General features: G+C 50.6%; 2 protein-coding genes and 1 long non-coding RNA gene across 6 annotated transcripts; 1 reads left to right on the forward strand and 2 right to left on the reverse strand.

Annotated features, from left to right (window-relative positions):
• Positions 1 to 5: 5 nt before the first annotated feature.
• On the reverse strand, positions 6 to 4,521 carry LOC150017629 (uncharacterized). The gene is made up of 2 exons (XR_016507708.1): positions 4,170 to 4,521; positions 6 to 2,562 (listed from the first exon to the last, which is right to left on the reverse strand). It is a non-coding gene; the product is annotated as an uncharacterized LOC150017629 (long non-coding RNA).
• An 11-nt stretch (positions 4,522 to 4,532) lies between these two features.
• BSCL2 (BSCL2 lipid droplet biogenesis associated, seipin) lies at positions 4,533 to 17,673 on the forward strand. 4 transcript variants are annotated; one of them, XM_090260194.1, is made up of 13 exons: positions 4,533 to 4,587; positions 4,746 to 4,924; positions 6,669 to 6,884; positions 8,641 to 8,957; positions 10,436 to 10,517; positions 14,139 to 14,282; positions 15,340 to 15,474; positions 15,657 to 15,754; positions 16,575 to 16,716; positions 16,847 to 16,913; positions 17,058 to 17,135; positions 17,238 to 17,318; positions 17,454 to 17,673. In XM_090260194.1, the coding sequence occupies exons 3-13, from the start codon at positions 6,798 to 6,800 to the stop codon at positions 17,594 to 17,596; spliced, it is 1,374 nt and encodes a 457-aa protein (XP_090116320.1). In that variant the 5' UTR covers positions 4,533 to 4,587; positions 4,746 to 4,924; positions 6,669 to 6,797; the 3' UTR covers positions 17,597 to 17,673. The 4 variants fall into 4 exon arrangements, with proteins under 4 accessions (XP_090116320.1, XP_090116313.1, XP_090116337.1 ...); XM_090260187.1 differs by lacking the exon at positions 4,533 to 4,587 and having other exon boundaries at positions 4,697 to 4,924; XM_090260211.1 differs by lacking the exons at positions 4,533 to 4,587; positions 4,746 to 4,924 and having other exon boundaries at positions 6,670 to 6,784.
• GNG3 (G protein subunit gamma 3) lies at positions 4,868 to 6,546 on the reverse strand. Its single transcript, XM_090260238.1, has 3 exons — positions 6,083 to 6,546; positions 5,601 to 5,700; positions 4,868 to 5,368 (listed from the first exon to the last, which is right to left on the reverse strand). Exons 2-3 carry the CDS (start codon positions 5,697 to 5,699, stop codon positions 5,240 to 5,242), a joined length of 228 nt encoding a protein of 75 aa, XP_090116364.1. The 5' UTR covers position 5,700; positions 6,083 to 6,546; the 3' UTR covers positions 4,868 to 5,239.
• Positions 17,674 to 17,718: the final 45 nt, after the last annotated feature.

Genomic DNA, 17,718 nt, shown 5'->3' on the forward strand with positions numbered 1-17,718 from the left:
GTTGGACAGGAAAAGTACTGAAGATGTCACCCTTCTGACACTGTAAGGCAGCGGACTGGCAGCCACGCAGGGGAGAGTGGTGAGGTGTGTGCAGAGGGTGAGCAGGCGCGCGAGGGCACGCTCCGTAGCCGGCAGGAGTGGGGGCGGGAGAGCGTGTGTCTGGGGCAGTGAAAATAAACGATTGGCTCTTATCAGTCACTTGCACCACTAACCGTTTGTATCTTTTTTGTTTTTACCGACCTTTCCCTCTTGGGATGTCTGGTCTGGTGGGCTGGGAGGCCACAGCGGCAGTGTCCCCGCTTTCCGGTGCCTTTGTGCCCCTCGGCTGAGGCCTGAAGGCCTGGAGACCACCAGTTGGGCGGCCCGTTATATAGGACGCCCGGATGCCCAGGCTGAGGCGGCGGGGCCGTGCCCGCTTGCGGAGAATGGCTTGCACCCTCTGTGCACCCATTAGCGAATTCCCGTAAAGTCTTGGGGGAGGTGGGGCTGCAGGCCTCAGCCGGAAGGTTGTGATCGCCAGTCTGTCCTCTCTGTCTTCCAAGGTTGAGATAGGCGTGAAGTCTCTGAAATCATCTCTGTTAAGAGTATCTGTCCTCTTATAGTGCGAGAGAAGGAGCGTTTCTCAGGGTTTCAGCTCACACAGGAATGAAGCAGGATTCTTCTCACGGCAGCAGGATGTGTATATAGGCGAATCCTGTGGTGCGGGCTGCCAGGCCCGGGTGCTGGGGTAGCAGCTATTTTATACAGTGCGGAGGGCGCGCGCCCTGCTGGTCTTTTTGATACACAGATAGACAGTGAATAGGAAGGGGGGGTGGGGGGTGGGGGGCAGCCAGTGGGCTGCTGCGGCTCGGGAAGAGCGTGAGTGTGTGTGTAACGTGTGCGTGAGAGGGAGCGCCCCTTCCCAACTTCTTGAAATAGGATTCCTCCTGGGGTGCTTCCCCTGCGTGTCCCCAGAGAGGCCTCTAGCCAAGAGATTTCAGGTGGGATGGTCTTTTTAACTTTAGCAGCGCCCTCCCCGCTCTTGACAAGCAGCTCCAGGCGGCTGGGTTCAAGGATATGGGTGAGATACAATGTCCTTTCAGTGCTTAGCTTCAGTTTTATTCATCTTCCCGCTTAGCGTCGAGTCGGCCAAGAGCTTACTCAGCAAATAACCTCATATTGCAGCGCTTCCTAGTGAGGGAAGGCCCTGGGTTGCGCTACTAGAAGACGCTTCACTTCCATTTCCTCACCTGGGCACTTCTCTGCTGGACATTTCTGCGCTGAGATTAGGTGTTTCCCTCTCCCTCTCCCGCTGTGACCGCCATGCCGCCCTTCCCTGGGTCTGCAGGCGCTCTAGTTGCCCGTCTGTGACACACCCTTCTGCCCCACAAGGACCTGACCACGAGGCGGGAATGGGGGGGTGTAGGAAATAAGTTTGCTCATAATGATGTCTTTTCTCTGGGCACCCGCTTTCTTGCGGTGCCATCCAATGGATTTGTGTGTGGCAGTGGGTGAAGTGATTGCATGAACTTTTCTGTAACCCACTAACTTTTTATTATCATTAAGGGAGTTTTTGAGAAGCTTTGCTGATAGTATCAGGGTAAGCAGGTAAAAATTAAAAGCCCAAAGAAATTCTCTTAGGGCAAGGTCATGTTATAATAAAAAATTGGAGGCAGAAACTGCCACCCTGTTCAGATGTTTAGTCCTCCAGCAAATAGCATCCTTATGTAGTCCGACCGGTTTGGGGATGCTAGGCCCTCAGGGTCCGGGGTACAAACCCTATGCCGCTTTGGGTTTCTTGAGTGGAGGAGGATTAGGGAAGGTACTTGCTGTTAAATTTTGACACTAGGAAGTCATCTTTTTTTTTTTTTTTTTAACAACAACCAAAAAATTGTTTCTCTAGGTGGGTGGAAAATGAAACTGCCACGTCCTTGTTGGTTTAGTCCAGGAGGTCACTCGCAACAACAGTAGATGTCTGGGGTTCTGTTTCTGTCTTTTTATTATTAAAAATACAAAAACAAAAACAAAAACCAATGTTAAGGGGACAAATGTGGATTAACAGGAGGGATCCCTAGCCTTGTTTCCTTAGAAGACTCGTTTCGTGTTTTATCAGACGTCTGTTGTAGTTGTAGCTGGAAAAAGCTTGTGAGAAAAAGAAACGTCCCATGGAGCCTGTACATGTTTTTGCACAACCTGTAAAGCATTCTTGGAAGTGGCCAGTAAAAAAGGGTTTTACCATTTTTAAAAAAATGTAACTGTGTCATTGTTTACATCTGTAACTTTTTCCTCCCATGTTCTCATGACAACATTCTGGCGAGTCTGTAGGCACAGTAGCTTCCAGTTTTAGAATAAATAACCATTTGGATTGAATTCACTCTTATCTCCTGTGGCTGCACTGACTGGGGTGGAGTGTGTCATCTGGGGGATTTCTTTATTTACTTTTGATGCTGCTTCAAGTTACACGGGGTCCAACCGAGGCTGGCTTTCTTCTTGCATGGCTCTTATTCCCTTCCTATTCTCCCATGACTGCACCTGGGGTTTGTGAGCCCACTGAGTGCATGCTTCTGCCAAAAGCGTGAGCCACTGGAATAGAAGAAAAACCATTAGGTCGCGGCCTCCGTGTCTCTGGCCTATACTAAAACCAGTTGGATGCCTGAAGTTAAATGTAAGGTTCTATTTCGGAGCCAAATAAGTTTATTCATGAGTAATTACCACTTAGGAGGGAAAGCCTACTCATTCAACAGAGGGTGTTTGATGGCGGTTATTTCCTAGTGAACTTAGAGAATGAGAAGGCAACTGTAATTATTAAAAGCACTATCACATTGCTAGCATTGATTCTAATGGTAATTTCTAATAAATGGTCAGGTACCTACCGAGGCTGGGGAGCCATAGGCACATGGCAATGCGGTGTTTTGAGCGAGCAGTGATACAGATCTGCTCTAACAGCCCCCTCTACATGGCAGACTCAGACCCTAGGGGCTTCCACAGCTTTGTACCCTAAACGCTACCCTTGATTTCAGTGTCTGTCCTTTCTTTAGGATATTTAAAGTTACTCAGTGTTACAGCTAATTATTTTTTATAGTTATTTATAGTTCATGCCTTGTCTCTTAAGCCCCCTTTTTCCCCAACTAGGGTGGCAGCAGTATGAAAATCAAGTATGCAGAAAAAATGAGAAGCTTTAATTAAAAATATATATATATCAAGATCACATTTATTAAGCACTGCCGGCTTTTTGCCTAGTTGGAGCTGACATGGGAAATTTCACTTACACCAAACATTGTCATGTAATAGGGAAAGGGAAAGGTTCTTAGTGTCTGCTATGCCCTGCTTGCCACCTAAGCACGTACAGCACGATCCGTTCATTAGGTGTCTGAGCGCCAGACACTGTCAGAAGGCAGGGGTGTCACCAGCACCACGCGGGAAGGAAGCCAGCTCTGGAGCAGAAGAGGGTTGGGTTCCCACTAAAGCAAGGCCGCCTGGTTACTTCCCCCGTTTCCTCTCTGGATTCCTCTCCCCTTGTCTTCTTCCTGTGGGAAGGTGTGGGGACCCTGGGGGCGATGGGCTACCTCCTACTACCAGAGGCATCCCCTTGACCCTGCCAAAAGGGTCCAGGCACGAAACATGAGGTGGGCTAGGCTTCCCCGGGAAAGTTTCGGGAGTCTTGACAATCCATGAGGAGCAGACATCCTGGGACTGTTAACCTTCTCTGCCCTGACCGCGGTCCCACCTCAGTTATGTTCACCCTTGGAAGGAAAAGGCTTCTAGAAAGACATTCTGGGGCTTTTTTAAGCCTGCCAGGTTTGAGTCCCAGGGGCTTGTCTGGCCTCTGCCCCGCAGCACGTTCAACCACGACACGGAGTCGTAGGCACACTGGGGGCGGGAAATTGCTTCTCGCAAATGGGCCTGAGGGGGAGGTGGGAACACCAAGCGCCAGTTGCCCTAGAAAACCCAAATTTCGGGCTCATCCAGCTCCTAGGGAGAGGAGGAGGTGATCGAGGAACGGCACCTGGAGATGAACGGCGCCAATACTGACAGCGCTCTTCTGTTAACGCTCCAAAGGGAGCCTCTGTTCCGCGAGCTAAAAACCTGGACTACGTCCTCGCAAGATCCACACGACCACAGCCTCCACGCAGGGCTTGCTGGGGTCCCCGTCCCATGATCCTAGGCTGTTGCCTCCCGTGTGCCTTCACCTGGGTCGTGGGGACGTCGCCTTCCAGACTTCGGCAGTGGGTGTAGGAGCGGGTATCGAGGTGGCGAGGGCAGGGGCAGCCATTTTGAGACAGACCAGGCAGGCACGGAAGGGCCATATTGAGAACTCCAGCCGCCTGGGGCCGCCATTTTGAGAATAGGGTGGGCGGAGAAGCCCTGTACTGTACAGTGAAGCGCAGTGACGTGGGGCTGCCATATTGGCGCAGGTCCCATGGCGGCGGCCATCTTGGGAAAGGGCCCGCTGTGGGCGCGGCCATCTTAGAAGTCAGACCGGCCCCTTCGCAGGAACTGGAACCGAGCTGCTCCTCCCCTCGGTTCCTGGGTTCCTCTTGTCTGCGGCTGCCCGCCCGAATCCCTCCCGAATCCCTCCCGAGTCCCTTCCTAAACCCGCCCTGTTTGGTCTGTTTCCAGTTTCACTTGCCTTCATTGTTCATTGCGCGCGTGAGTGTGTGTGTGTGTGTGTGTGTGTGTGTGCGCGCGCGCTCGCTCTGTAGCGTCTGTCGAAACTTAATCCTTCCACTTGCCCTACCCCCAACCCCACCGATCTCCGATCCTAGATGCTGTCTAACCTGTTTTGACTGGCCCTGGCCCTGGCCCAGCCTTTCAACTGCCACACCCACACCCACATCTAATGACTGATGACCCTGTCCCCCAAGAATGGTAACACAGGAGCTGTACCTCTGAGACTATGGATGACTTTATTCTTCAAACGGCTTTACCATTCCAATAGCTCCAGGTGAGACTGGGAGCAAGCACCCAGCCCATCCCTCTCTCCATTGTCTGAGCGGGTCACCGAAGGAAGCGGGCAGGAGTGGGCTGGACGCTGGCAAGAGTCTGAGGCCCTTTTGTGGGAGGGGCAAAGGGTGCCCCGGTGGGCGTGGAAATGGGGTCGACAGACAGGTGAGGGAGGGCCTTGTGCTTCAGATAACCTCACAGGTTTAGGCAAGGACCAGGAAGTGTATGCAAGGGACCCTCAGGGGCTGACAGCAGTTACTGACCTAAGGAAGGACTCAGGAGAGGGAAAGGTGAGTTGTGAGAGGGGCCTGGCAGCTCAGAGGAGGGCACAGAAGAACTTCTTCTCCCGGAAGGGGTTCTCCGAAGTGGGCACAGGGGTGATGAGGGGATCTTCACAGGCGTGGGCATCACAGTACGACATCAGGTCTGCTGCTGCCTTGGACACCTGGGGCACAGCCAGGAGGGAATTATTAGCCAGAACCTTTGAAAGGGGCTGCAACCTCCCCTCCCATAAGACAGTCTTCTCCCTCATCCCCACAGAGGCCTGGAGACACCTCTTCTTATAGAGCTGGGGACTCCTTCCCTGATCTCAGGGAGTCAAGGGGGGAGGGGGAAGCATCTTATCCTGAGGTTTGGCAACCTGCAGGACAACTAATGGGACCCAGGGTCCCACCCACCTTTATCCTGCATAAGCTGGCCTCAATCTTAAGCTGTTCCACCATCTTGCGGGCTTGCCCAATACTCATAGTGCTGTTCACAGGGGTCTCCCCTTTCATCCTGGAGAAGAGAGAGGGACAGTTCAGAGCAGTCTCAACTGAAGGCCGCCTCCATGCTCACGCATCCAACCTTTATTATAAGGCGGGGGCCATGTGCCCCAATATTTTGTTTTCTTATCCCCACCCTCCAGTCGCCTTTCCCAACCCTGACTTCCTCAGCTGAGGAAATGGAGGGGGCGGGATGAGATGCTCCCCAAACTCCCACAGGGCCTTGGCCACGAATCATGAAATACAAATGATTTCAGGCTTTTCGGTATTCAAGCCATGTGTTTCCAGTACTGAAAGCCTCAACCAGGAGGAGCCCCACCCTGATGGGGAGGGTACATAATCCCCACCTGCCCCCTTGAGCCCCAAAGGAGAAAAGCAAGATGCTCCTGACTCACCTGAGGCCACAGACAGCCCAAGCTCTGGGTTTCACCAAAACCTGCCTGAGATGGGTGCCCCACCTTGCAGGGAGTTGCAGCTGGAAGTGATGCAGCAGCAGACAGAAGCTGCTAATATAGGGAAGGCCACTGGGTGGGTCAGGTCAGTGGTCTGTCGAGGGCTGGTCCCAGTTTCCGCCGCTCAAGTACTGCCCAGACAGCTGGTACCTGCGGGATGAAGGATGCTAGAAGGAGCTGTTCAGATCCTGGAGCATACCAACTGCCTGGCCAGTGGGGGAGCCTGCCTGCTGCCTGCAGCCCCTGTGCACTCTCCCACTGTTACTGTCTCAATACCTGCCCCTCCCCCATTGTAGGCATTCTGAGTCTGGCCTAGAGCCCTCCCCAAAGGAGCTGAAGCCCAGGCAGACTTCCCCCTCAAATGCGGTGGTCTGGACCTGTGACAGCCCCTGCAGTGGAGTCTGTACTGGCTGCGGGGTACCCTGCTCATTTGAAAATCTGACATCAGCTGGGCAGTCGCCCCCATCGTCCCCCTCCTCCCTCTACTCTGACACAGCACTTATCACGTGAATCTTCGTTTCTCTCCCAGGGACCCTCCATTCCCCACATCCAGGAAAATGTGATGAGCTACAGGTATCAGCTTCTGGATCTTCACTTCATGTTCTAGCTACAAGTGATTCGAGTACAAGATCCAGGGGCAACGAGGTACGTCAGGAAAATGTCTAAAGATATGGCAGACCAAAGAGAAGCATCTGGGGGAAAAGAGGCGTGCGGAGGCCAGATCAAAGAATCGGACAAAGAAGAGGTAGGGTGCATTGTGGAGAGAGTCCCTGGATGTTTCTGGAAATAGATGGGCTTTTTGGGTGGGCGTGGGTGGTATTGGTCTAAGAGAGTACCTCCCACGCCAACATCGTTGTGCTTGGTGCTGTGGGGGATGCAAAGATACCCCACAACACTGACCTTACCCTTTGAAAGCTCTTTAAATTATTTATGTATTTATTTACTATTAATTTTAGAATAAGGGGGGGGAGCATCAATGTGAAATAAGGGAGGAGAAAGAGAGAGAGAAAAGCGGAGAGGAGAGAAGCATGGAAGTGAAACATCAGTCTCCGTATGCGCCCCCACCGGGAATGAGCCCGCAACCTAGGTATGTGTCCTGACCGGGGATGGAGCCCGCAACCTTTTAGGTGAATGGGAAGATGCTCCAACCAACTGAGCCTCCCGGACAGGGCACCTCTGAGAGCTCTTATTTGGGGTGAATAGAGACATGCAGAAATAGAAGGTGCCGCCTTCCAAGACCTGGTCTAGAGGACGTGCTGTGCGGACTCTGAAGGAGAGTCTAGTTAAGAGTCAGAAGAGGTCGATCACGCATCGTAAAAGGTGGAGGGAAAACACCGGGCTGAAATGCTACCACTCTTGTGAATGCGGGACAGCCAGAGCGCCCACGCAAGGCGCAAGATGCACAGGTTCCTGCAGACTGCAATGTTCTCGGGGCGAATGCTGTCTGTCTTGGACGCTTACCGGCCCAAAGAGCTGTGGGCGATAAGTCAACGCCAGCTGGGTACCCTCCTCTCTCCCCCTTTTTGGGGATTAAATTGCGTGTGGTGAAGGGCCGAGGGGGATGCTGCTGACTCATGGCATGCCCTAGGAATATCTTGGGTGTTGGAGGGAGGCGCCTGTCCCCGTTGGTCATCGTAACTGGAGGATGACAGACCGCGGGGGTGGAAGAGTGAAGAGCACGCGGAGGTGGGGAGCTCTGCAGTCCGAACAGCCCCGCCCCTGGGGCTAGCTCCGCCCCTGTAGGACCCCGCCCCTGAGTGAGGCCCCGCCTTCGGACTACATTTGCAGTCGGCGGAAGGGGGCGGGGCGTGCCCGGGAGGCGGAAGTCCCTCTTGCCGTTGCCCCAGGCAGCGCGCGATGCTGGTGAGTTTGCAGAGCCCTGGTGGCCGGCGGATTGGTTTTTTCACCTGCGGCGTGATTAAGTGGGGGCTTCCGGCGCTGAGCCCACCGGCAAGCCATAGTGGGTTGGCGGGGAGCAGCCATAGTCTGCAGGACGCCCTGCCCGTGGTGGGGCTCGGGCTGGTAAGGGGGCGCTTGCAGCTCCAGAAGAGGAGAGACTCGGGAGGCAATTGTGACTGCGCTTTGGCTGCTTGCTTGGGGTCTGGCTGTGCAACTTTAGGTACAAGTCATGTCGCGCATTCTCTCAGTGCAACCACCTTGCAGCGTGGATTCGGTGTCATCATGTGTGTGTAGCAGTTCCTTAGGATTTTTAAGGCGCTCGTCCTCTGTATATTTTGTGTTGCTATGAATGAGTATCAAGGTGGCCTGTCCCAGAATCAGGTGGCCAGAGGACCAGTTCAGCTGAAGAGCTCTGGCACAGAGGGTGAACAGAGCACAGTGGAGGAAAGGGAAGGGATAATTGGCCGAGAAACAATCATTTGGAGAAAGGCCATATGAAACAAAGACTGCTGTCTCTGGTTCCTCAAAGCCAGACCAGTAACCTTCCCTTTTGTCCCCACCTACCTCCAGAAAGAAGCTATTCTTTTCTCCTCTTTTTCCAGGAACCACCAGCTGCTTCATCCCATGGCCAGGGATGGCGCCCAGGTGGCAAAACAGCTAAGAACTCAAAGCCTGAACCAGGGGCCAGACCCACTGCACCCCCTGCCATGGTCAATGACCCTCCAGTACCTGCCTTGCTGTGGGCCCAGGAGGTGGGCCATGTCCTGGCGGGCCGTGCCCGCAAGCTGCTGCTGCAGTTTGGGGTGCTCTTCTGTACCATTCTCCTCCTGCTCTGGGTGTCAGTTTTCCTCTATGGCTCCTTCTACTATTCCTACATGCCGACAGTCAGCCACCTTAGCCCTGTGCATTTCTACTACAGGTGAGAGGGGCTTCCATCACAGCAGAGGAATCCGTGGGAGAATTGTTGCAGGGCCCCTTAGGGCTTGTTCAGTTCAACACCCTCATTTACAGAGGAGGAAACTTGGGCCCAGTGTGCTTATAACTTCTTACCTGTCACAGTCCAAGGCTAAAGAGTAGGTCTGGGAACTATTGTAACAATATAATCAATAAAATATACTTAAAAAAAAAAAAAAGAGTAGGTCTGGGCTGATAGGGTTCTAGGGTCCTAGTTCTATCTCTGGTCAAAAGTAATTTTTTAAAAAATTCCCTTTCTAGACAGTCATTACAAGTGTCAGTTCTATTTAGGTTGGATCAGACCTCTCTCAGGGCCACAATAGACTTCTAAACAAGCCGGTCCCTTGGGTCGCCTCAGAACTAACCTGGCTTTTACTAGAGGAGGGTTTAGGAAAGCAATAGTTTCCTTTTACATTACTCCCCATTCCTGATAGTCTACTGCACAGCAGAGTTTGTGGAAACACAAGGTGGCTGGGTATGTAAACTCCCAGAGTCCTGCATCTTCCCTTTTTACGGACTCTGCCAAATTCTCTACCTTTGTCTTAACAGTGGCTATAGGACCAATGAAGAGCTGCTATTAAGGGCATTATTATCAGTAGTCCAAATTATTTTTTCCCTGTCCCAAGTCCCTGGTGATGAGCTGTAATTTCTAAGGCAGAGGTGCTTAAACTTTTAGGAGGTATGGATCTCACAAAAGCTATGGCTCTTCCTGCCATAAAAATGTATCTACATGCCCTTGCATATCCTACACATACACGCCTGTGTATAATTTTGCCTACAGCTTGAGGGGGTTCATGAGCGTCTTTTTTTTTTTTTTTTTTTTTTTTAGATTTTATTTGTTTTACTTTTAGATAGGAAGGGAGGAAGAAAGAGAGGGAGAGAAACATCAATGTGTGAGAGATACATCGATCAGTTGTCTCTCACACATGCTTCCAACTGGGGAGCTGGCCCACTACCCAGGCATGTGCCCCAACTGGGATTCAAACCAACGACCTTTCGGTCCGCAGGCCAGCACTTCATCCACTGACCCACACTAGCAAGGGCTCGTGAGCCTCTTAAAGACCATCTGTGGATCCCTCTGGAAGAGTTGTTCCCCACTAGGCCCATACCAGAACTGCTGAATCAGAATCTGGGGGGGTTGGGACCCAGGAGTCTGCATTTTTATCAAGTTCCCCACTTAAGTCTAAAACTTCAACTAAGTGTCTGTAGATTCCCATTTGAGAATGTCTGCTCTATGAGAGGAAATAAGCTGACGTGGCAGAAAGAAGGAAAGACTCAGTTGAATCTGCTGGCTGCATATCTACTCCATCTCTGTAACAGAGAAGGGTGCCTGTTCTTGGAGAAGGGATGGGGACAGCAGGGAGCGCTAAGGGGCCAAGGTGGGGTATGGACAGGTAAGGAGAGACCCCGTAACTTAGCAGTGTCATCCTCATTCTCATTTAGGACTGATTGTGATCCCTCCGCCTCCTTACTCTGCTCCTTCCCTGTTGCCAATGTGTCCCTAGCTAAGGGTGGACGTGATCGGGTGAGTATGGGAGCTGAAGAGAGGTTGCGTTAGAGCTTTGGTGACTTGAAATCAAAAGGAAAACTTGAGAAAGGCCTGGGGAACAGGGATTGAGTAATAGAGACTAAGACGAGAAGGCTCTCAAGGAAAGGGAAATTATTAACCAGTGTTACCTGAACAAATTCAACAACAACAACAAAAAGGAACTTAACGAAAAAATTAGAGTCTGAATAAATTGTATGGGTTGTTCTTTCCTGCAGATGTTAGCGGTGTTCTCCTTAAATTGTTTCAGCCAGTCCATATCTACTACATGAGGTGTGTTTGAGACCTAAATGAACCTAAATTAACAAACCAGCCATTTCATTGGACTGGGATGGAATCCACCCAAGAGTTTTGAAAGCTCATATGTAAAATTATGAAACTGTTGACAAATATGTCATAACCTGCCATTACAAAGGGTACTGTGTCATAGGACTGGCCAGATGCCAGTGTGACTTCAACAAACGAGGAAACCCCAAGAAATGCAGGGTGGGAATACGTCCTTCTTTATTAGACTCTGAAAAATGGTATGATTCCTGAATCCTTCAAAAGGACCTTGGAGAATTGGGGGAGCAACATCATTTCTGATCACTAGAGTTTTTTGAGTTGTCAGCAACGTTGTCAGTGGTCAGACTTACTTTCAGAATTTCAAAACCATTTGATAATTATTTTTCAAAAATAATACTTAGGAGTACACTGACTTAAAGATAGAAAACACAGGATAGAGATAAACGGTCACTCTGAAAGGAGGAATGTAAGCTGTAGAGTATGGGGTAGCCCTGGGATTAGGATATAGATGGCCCTTATTCGATAGTACAGATAACCTGAGGGACTTCGTGTCCTGTGACATCTTGTAATTTACCAGGTAGCCATACACTATCAAAAAAAATCTTACCAGGTCAGAGGAGTGGGCCCCAGATGGAAGATTTCAAACTAGTGAGGTGGAATGGTGGGCACCACAAGACAGAGGTCTATCGTTGTAGTGCTGCTACTCAGGAAGGGAACTTGGAGATTAATATAGAATGTTCTGTGAAGACATTGATTCAGAATGCTCCTGTGGCAATGATAATAATAATAATAATCACAAATGGAATGTACAGAGCGGATTAGAAACCAAGTCTCAGTACATCTGCGCCTGGGATAGTGCATGTGGTTGGGTTGTGTGGCTGCCTGTTATGAAGGTCACAGTGGTGCTGCAGGGAGCCTCGTACAATTAGGCGCAAAGCGGCTGGACGAAGAAGGAGGGGAGAGCTGAAGGCTGAGGGGAGATCCAGCCCCAGTCCCTGATCACTAAAGCAGGTTGATCATTTTGTTCGTTTACAGTGAACACTTTTGAATGAATGGATGGATGGATGAAATAATTTATCTACTTTGTGTGTAACACCTTGCTAAAAATGGAAGATGTCCTGCTTTCAAGGAACTCACAGGATTGCTAGAATTCTATATATTGTATTAAGTAGCAAAATGTAAGATGCAGATTCTGCATTTCAGAAGAATTTGTGAAGAATTGGAGAGATCAGTGTGAGACTATGGAGATGGTGAGGCTCAAAGCAGACCTTTTAAAGAAGGGTGAATATTGTGGGAATGGGAGGGAAGGGGGTTATTCTGCCTATCATGCAGACACGTATGAACCAGAGCGTGGAGTCATTCACAAGGTTCTGATATTAGGTTCCATGGATCTCTTTGGAGATGACATTATTTAGACAGAATTACAACTTTAATATGTGTACATTATACACACACAAACACACACACAACAGCTTTATTGAGATATAAGTCACATTATATACAATCCACTCATTTAAAATGTATATTCACACAATTGGGCAAACATCACCACAGTCAGTTTTAGAACATTTTCTTCACCCCAAAAAGAAACCATACCCATTACCTAGCAGTCACTCCCCATTTCCTTCCATCCCACCAAGAGAACCATTGGACTGGCCAAAAACTTCATTTAGTCTTTTCCATGCAATGGATCTAGTAGTGCTTAGTTGTCTTTAACTTCATTCGAAACAATTTTGTTAGATTGTATTGTGACAGCTGTCATATCAGCTGCGTTTTGGTGAATTTTTGTGCAGCCATTTTAATGTTGAAGATGGAAGAATATGCAACATTTTTAGCATATGCTTTATTTGAAGAAGAGTAGAAACGCAACTGAAACACAAAAAAAATTGTGTAGTGTATGGAGAAGGTACTGTTACTAATTGAACGTGTCAAAAGTTCAACTAGTTTTGGAAGTTTCTTGGTACTATTGACATTGTGGCCAAATAATTCTTTGCTGTGGGGCGTCTTATGCATTGGAAGTCGTTCAGCAGCACCTCTGACCTCTGCCCACTAGAAGCCAATAAAGGGAGACAACTGACAGACTCAGAGTAGCCAGATCAACGAAGCTATTGGTGAAAGTAAAAAATGTGTCTTTTGTTATATGGAAAAAACTAAACGGACTTTTTTGGCCAACCTGATATTTTAATGTTGCGAAGAATTCAGTGAAACAACTGGTTTAGACTCATCTGGCCCTTACAGGGGGTTAGGAATCTCATGGAATCCATTTTTTTCAACAGATAATTGAGACTGAAAATAAGAATATGTATAAAGACAGATCAGCATTTTCCACCTATTACCCTTGTGATAAAATGCTCAGAGGACTCGTAGCCATATCCAGCTTTTGGAACTGGTTCACTACAGGCTAGGGCAGTGTTTTTCAACCTTCTTTTTTTTTTTTTTTTTTTTTTTATCCATTCTCTCTTTGGTTAAAAGCAAACATTCATGAATGAACCTCTGACATGGACAATGGTGTGAGGATTGGATGTGAGAGCAGGGGGTGATTGGGACAACTGTAATAGAATAAACAAAAATAATTTTTAAAATCTGCATTAGCAAAAAAAAAAAAAAAGTTTTACCACTACCCTGTGATTCTTATATATGCCACCCTGAGTGGGTCATGATATAGCAAAATAGTTGATACAGGATTAGAGGAGGATAGGAATGGTCAGGAAAAGCTAGAGTATGTTTGGTGGCAAATCTTTCACATTTTGAAGTTAATCCCAGAGAAGAAGTCTTCCCACTTTGAGTCTTAGGGGTTCTAGCAAGAGAACCAAGATAAGGGACCATAATGACAAAAAGTCAATCTGGAGCGACAATGACTGTGCCGGAGCTGGCTAGGGAGATGGGGAGCACTTCTGGCACTTGGTTAATTAATAATATAAGTGCAGGCAGGCTGGGCTGGGGGGACGGCCTCCCGGGGACAGGACTGAGTCACAGATGGCCCAGTTGGCAACAGGATGGTTCACTTTTGGAAAAGAAACCTGACACAGCCTTTCTTAGAATAGAGCCGCGAGAGAGCCTGATTCGGAAGCTCAGAATCTCAGCCGTGGGAAGGACCCAGCCACCAGAAGGGGGCAGCACCTCCTTGGAATGAGAGACAGAGGCTCCTTAATGCCCACGCAGGGGGTTGTGGCCAAGTATTTGGAGGGGTAATGGGAGATGGAAGAGGGACAATACAATATAAAAATATGTATTTTTGCTGTCAGACACCTTCAGACAAGTAAAAAAAAATGATAAAATAAAAGTATTTTTGAAGAGATGTGGCCACCTCGGCAGGTGCTGATGTATGGACAGCCGTACCGTGTTACCTTAGAGCTTGAGCTGCCAGAGTCCCCTGTGAATCAAGGTCTGGGCATGTTCTTGGTCACCATTTCATGCTACACCCGAGGCGGACGAATCATCTCCACTTCTTCACGCTCCGTGAGTGTTCATGGCCTGTGTGGGAGGCTGTTAGGATATTTGGGGGGGGGGGGGGGCGGACCTTCAGGAGAACACCTCCTACCTGGGAGGCCGCGGCTACATCACGGTAGGGAAGAGGAGGCGGTTTACCAAATCAGACAAACACCCCCGGGTCGCGGGTGCCAGTGTCCAGCTTTGGGATGGAATCTGAGGAGTGGAACTGCTCTGAAAATGGGCTGCTTTGGAGTCAGACAAACGTGCGCTTAGGTCCTCAGAAACGTACTAGCTGAGGAGCAACTTACCTAACCCCATTGGTTAGGAAGTATTATAAACCGTGTAATGGTAACTCCTCATAGCAAGACTAGTTTGGATTCAGTGAGGACATGTAAAGTGCTTATTAGCACATAACAGGTGTTCAGTAATTGGTAAGACTCCTTTTTTTTTTCTTTTTTTAAAGATTTTATTTATTTTTAGCAAGAGGGAAATGAAGGAAGACAGAGAGGGAGAGAAACATCGATTGGTTGCCTCCTGCACACCCCCAACCAGGGACAGGGCCCACAACCCAGGCATGTGCCCTGACCAGGAATCGAACTGGCGACCTTCCGGTCCTCAGGCTGGTGCTTAATCTACTGAGCCACACTAGCCAGGGCAAGACTCCATTCTTAATTGTCAACAGAACCATATAATGAAGCAAATCCCTAAATATCTACATAGGGAATAAAGCTTCAGCTGGGGCATGGGGACTTAATCTACTCTGGATTATAGAACTATTTAGGGGACAGGTAGATCAGAGGCGGTGTTAGGCTCAACCTAGGAAGGTTTCTTAGAAGAGGGGCCCTCGTTGTACTGGGACGGAGACACATGGTTGGGCAGGGCAGGCAGGGCAGGGCTGTCCTCAAACACTTGGAATGTTTGGGTCAAGACTTGGACTGGGCGTGGGAGATGGTGAAAGTGAGGGAGCAGCGGGCCTGAGGAAGAAGCAGCCTTCATAGACGGCTCGGGGGGTGACTGAGGGGTGGGCAGGCCCATGAGAGCCTGCGGGTGCCCGACCCCAGCCTCTCCCTCCCGGCCCCGGCAGGTGATGCTGCATTACCGCTCAGACCTGCTCCAGATGCTCGACACGCTGGTCTTCTCCAGCCTGCTGCTGTTTGGGTTTGCAGAGCAGAAGCAGCTCCTGGAGGTGGAGCTGTACCCAGAGTACAGAGAGAACTCGGTAAGGGGGTGAAGGAAGACTAGGAGAGAGATGGCCCTCCCCGTAACCCAGATTTCGACCTGAGGAGCCCCCGGGCTCAGTGAGGAGGGACAGCCACAGAGAGACTGGAAACGGGCCTCAGACTGACAGCAGCAGGACCCTGGCCTGATGCGGCTTCCGCCCCCCCACCTCCCACCCCGCAGTACGTGCCCACCACCGGAGCGATCATCGAAGTGCACAGCAAGCGCGTGCAGCTGTACGGGGCCCACCTCCGCATCCACGCGCACTTCTCCGGGCTCAGGTGAGGGGCCGCCGGAGCGCGCCGCGGGGGCCCGGAGGGACCTAAGCGAAGGTGGCGGGTCTTACGCGGGCCACAGGTTCTCAGCCCAGGCTGCACACGTATCAGTCCCCTGGGGAACCTTTATTCCTTTCTCTTTCTTTCTCTCTCCCTCTCCTTTTTTTTTTTTTTTTTAAGTAACGTTGGTTTCTAACATTTCAAGTGTACAGCATTCTAATTCACTGTATATACTGCTCCTCACCACTGTATTTTCCACCCATCACACCCAACTGAGCCCCCTTACATATTTCGCCCTCCCTCCACCCCCTTCCCCGCTGGTGACCCCAAGTCTGTTGTCTGCCTCTATGACTTTGCTTTTGTTTTGTTTGTTCGTTTGTTTCCTGGGGAACTTTTAAAAACTACTGATGCCTGGGCCACCCCACCAGACCAACTGAACCAGAATCTGTTAGGTTCACATCTGGCCATTAGACTTTTTTTTTTTTTTTTTTTAATCCTCTCCCAAGGACATGCTTATTGATTTTTAGAGAGAGGGAAAGAGAGGGAGAGAGGAGGGGAGAGAAACATCCGTCAGCTGCCTCTTGTATGTGCCCTGACCGGGGACTGAACCTGCAACCTAGGCGTGTGCCCTGACCAGGAATTGAACCCGTGACTGTTTGGTATATGGGACAACACTCCAACCACCTGAGCCGCACTGATCAGGGTGACATGAGACTTTGAAAGCACCCTAGGGAATGCTGATGTGCAGCCAGAGTCGAGAACTGCTGTCTTATGAGAAGGCCGGTACCCGTAACTGCTACCTTTCTGTCCCTACTTCCTGCCTCAGGTACCTGCTGTACAACTTCCCCATGACCTGCGCCTTCATAGGTGTCGCCAGCAACTTCACCTTCCTCAGCGTCATCGTGCTCTTCAGCTACATGCAGTGGGTGTGGGGCGGCATCTGGCCCCGACACCGCTTCGCTTTGCAGGTCACAAAGGACCCCTTTCCTGTCCCCTTTGTGATTCTTTGACTGGGCATGTTGGGGGAAACGGGTGTAAGGTCCCTAATCACTGGTGAGGGAGGTCAGTCCTCGCTGCTGAGTAGTTTCTCCTCCACAGGTGAACATCCGAAAAAGGGACGGTCCCCAAAAGGAAGCCGAGGGAAGGACCTCTGCTCGTCAACTAGGTAAAGGTGATGGGGGGGAGGGGCTGGGTGATGGGGCTCCTGCTCCATCCAGTACGAGGCTTAAGGCTCACCCACGGAGCACAGGGTCCAAGGAAGGGCACTGCTGTCCAGGCACAGCCATCTTCGCCCTGTCCTGCCCTCCAGCCCAAGGCCAGGAGGAGCCAACGCAGCTGTCAGACGTTACAGAGGACGGCGAGAGCCCTGAAGATCCCTCAGGGACAGGTATGCTGCCGTAGCTGCCCGTCACCCCTTGGTCCCCACTCCCCCACCCTCCCCTGCAGCCTCTTTCAGTCTGCCCTCTGCCATTTCCCCCTGCGGCCGCAGAGGGCCAGCTGTCTGAGGAGGAGAAACCTGAACAGCAGCCCCCGAGCGGAGAGGAAGAGCTAGAGCCTGAGGCCAGTGACGGTGAGGGACGCCCCGCACGGGGACCTGGGTGGGCTGGGGCGGCATGAGGGCAGAGAGGAGGCAACGTGGGGTGGGTAGAGGGGCCCCTGGGTATCTCCCTTCCCACTTGGAATTTTTTTTCCCTCCCCTGCCCAGGTTCAGGCTCCTGGGAAGATGCAGCTCTGCTGACCGAGGCCAACCTGCCCGCTTCTGCCCCTGCCCTGGCCCCCGAGACTGTGGGCAGTGCTGAACCCTCTGTGGCCACTCACCGGCGGAACCTCACCTGCTCTAGTTCCTGAAGAGAACAGGGCAGAGACCCACACTCCAGCTTCCCTCTTTCTGTGGCTTCCCCAATAAACTGTATTCTTGCCGGCTACTTCCCTGACTCTTTGAAACGCATTCAGAGTCATTTGAAAACCTT

The sequence above is a fragment of the Furipterus horrens genome, unplaced genomic scaffold (genome assembly GCF_987537825.1).
Source record: "Furipterus horrens unplaced genomic scaffold, mFurHor1.1.pri manual_scaffold_2, whole genome shotgun sequence".
In the NCBI taxonomy this organism is placed as follows: Eukaryota; Metazoa; Chordata; class Mammalia; order Chiroptera; family Furipteridae; genus Furipterus; species Furipterus horrens.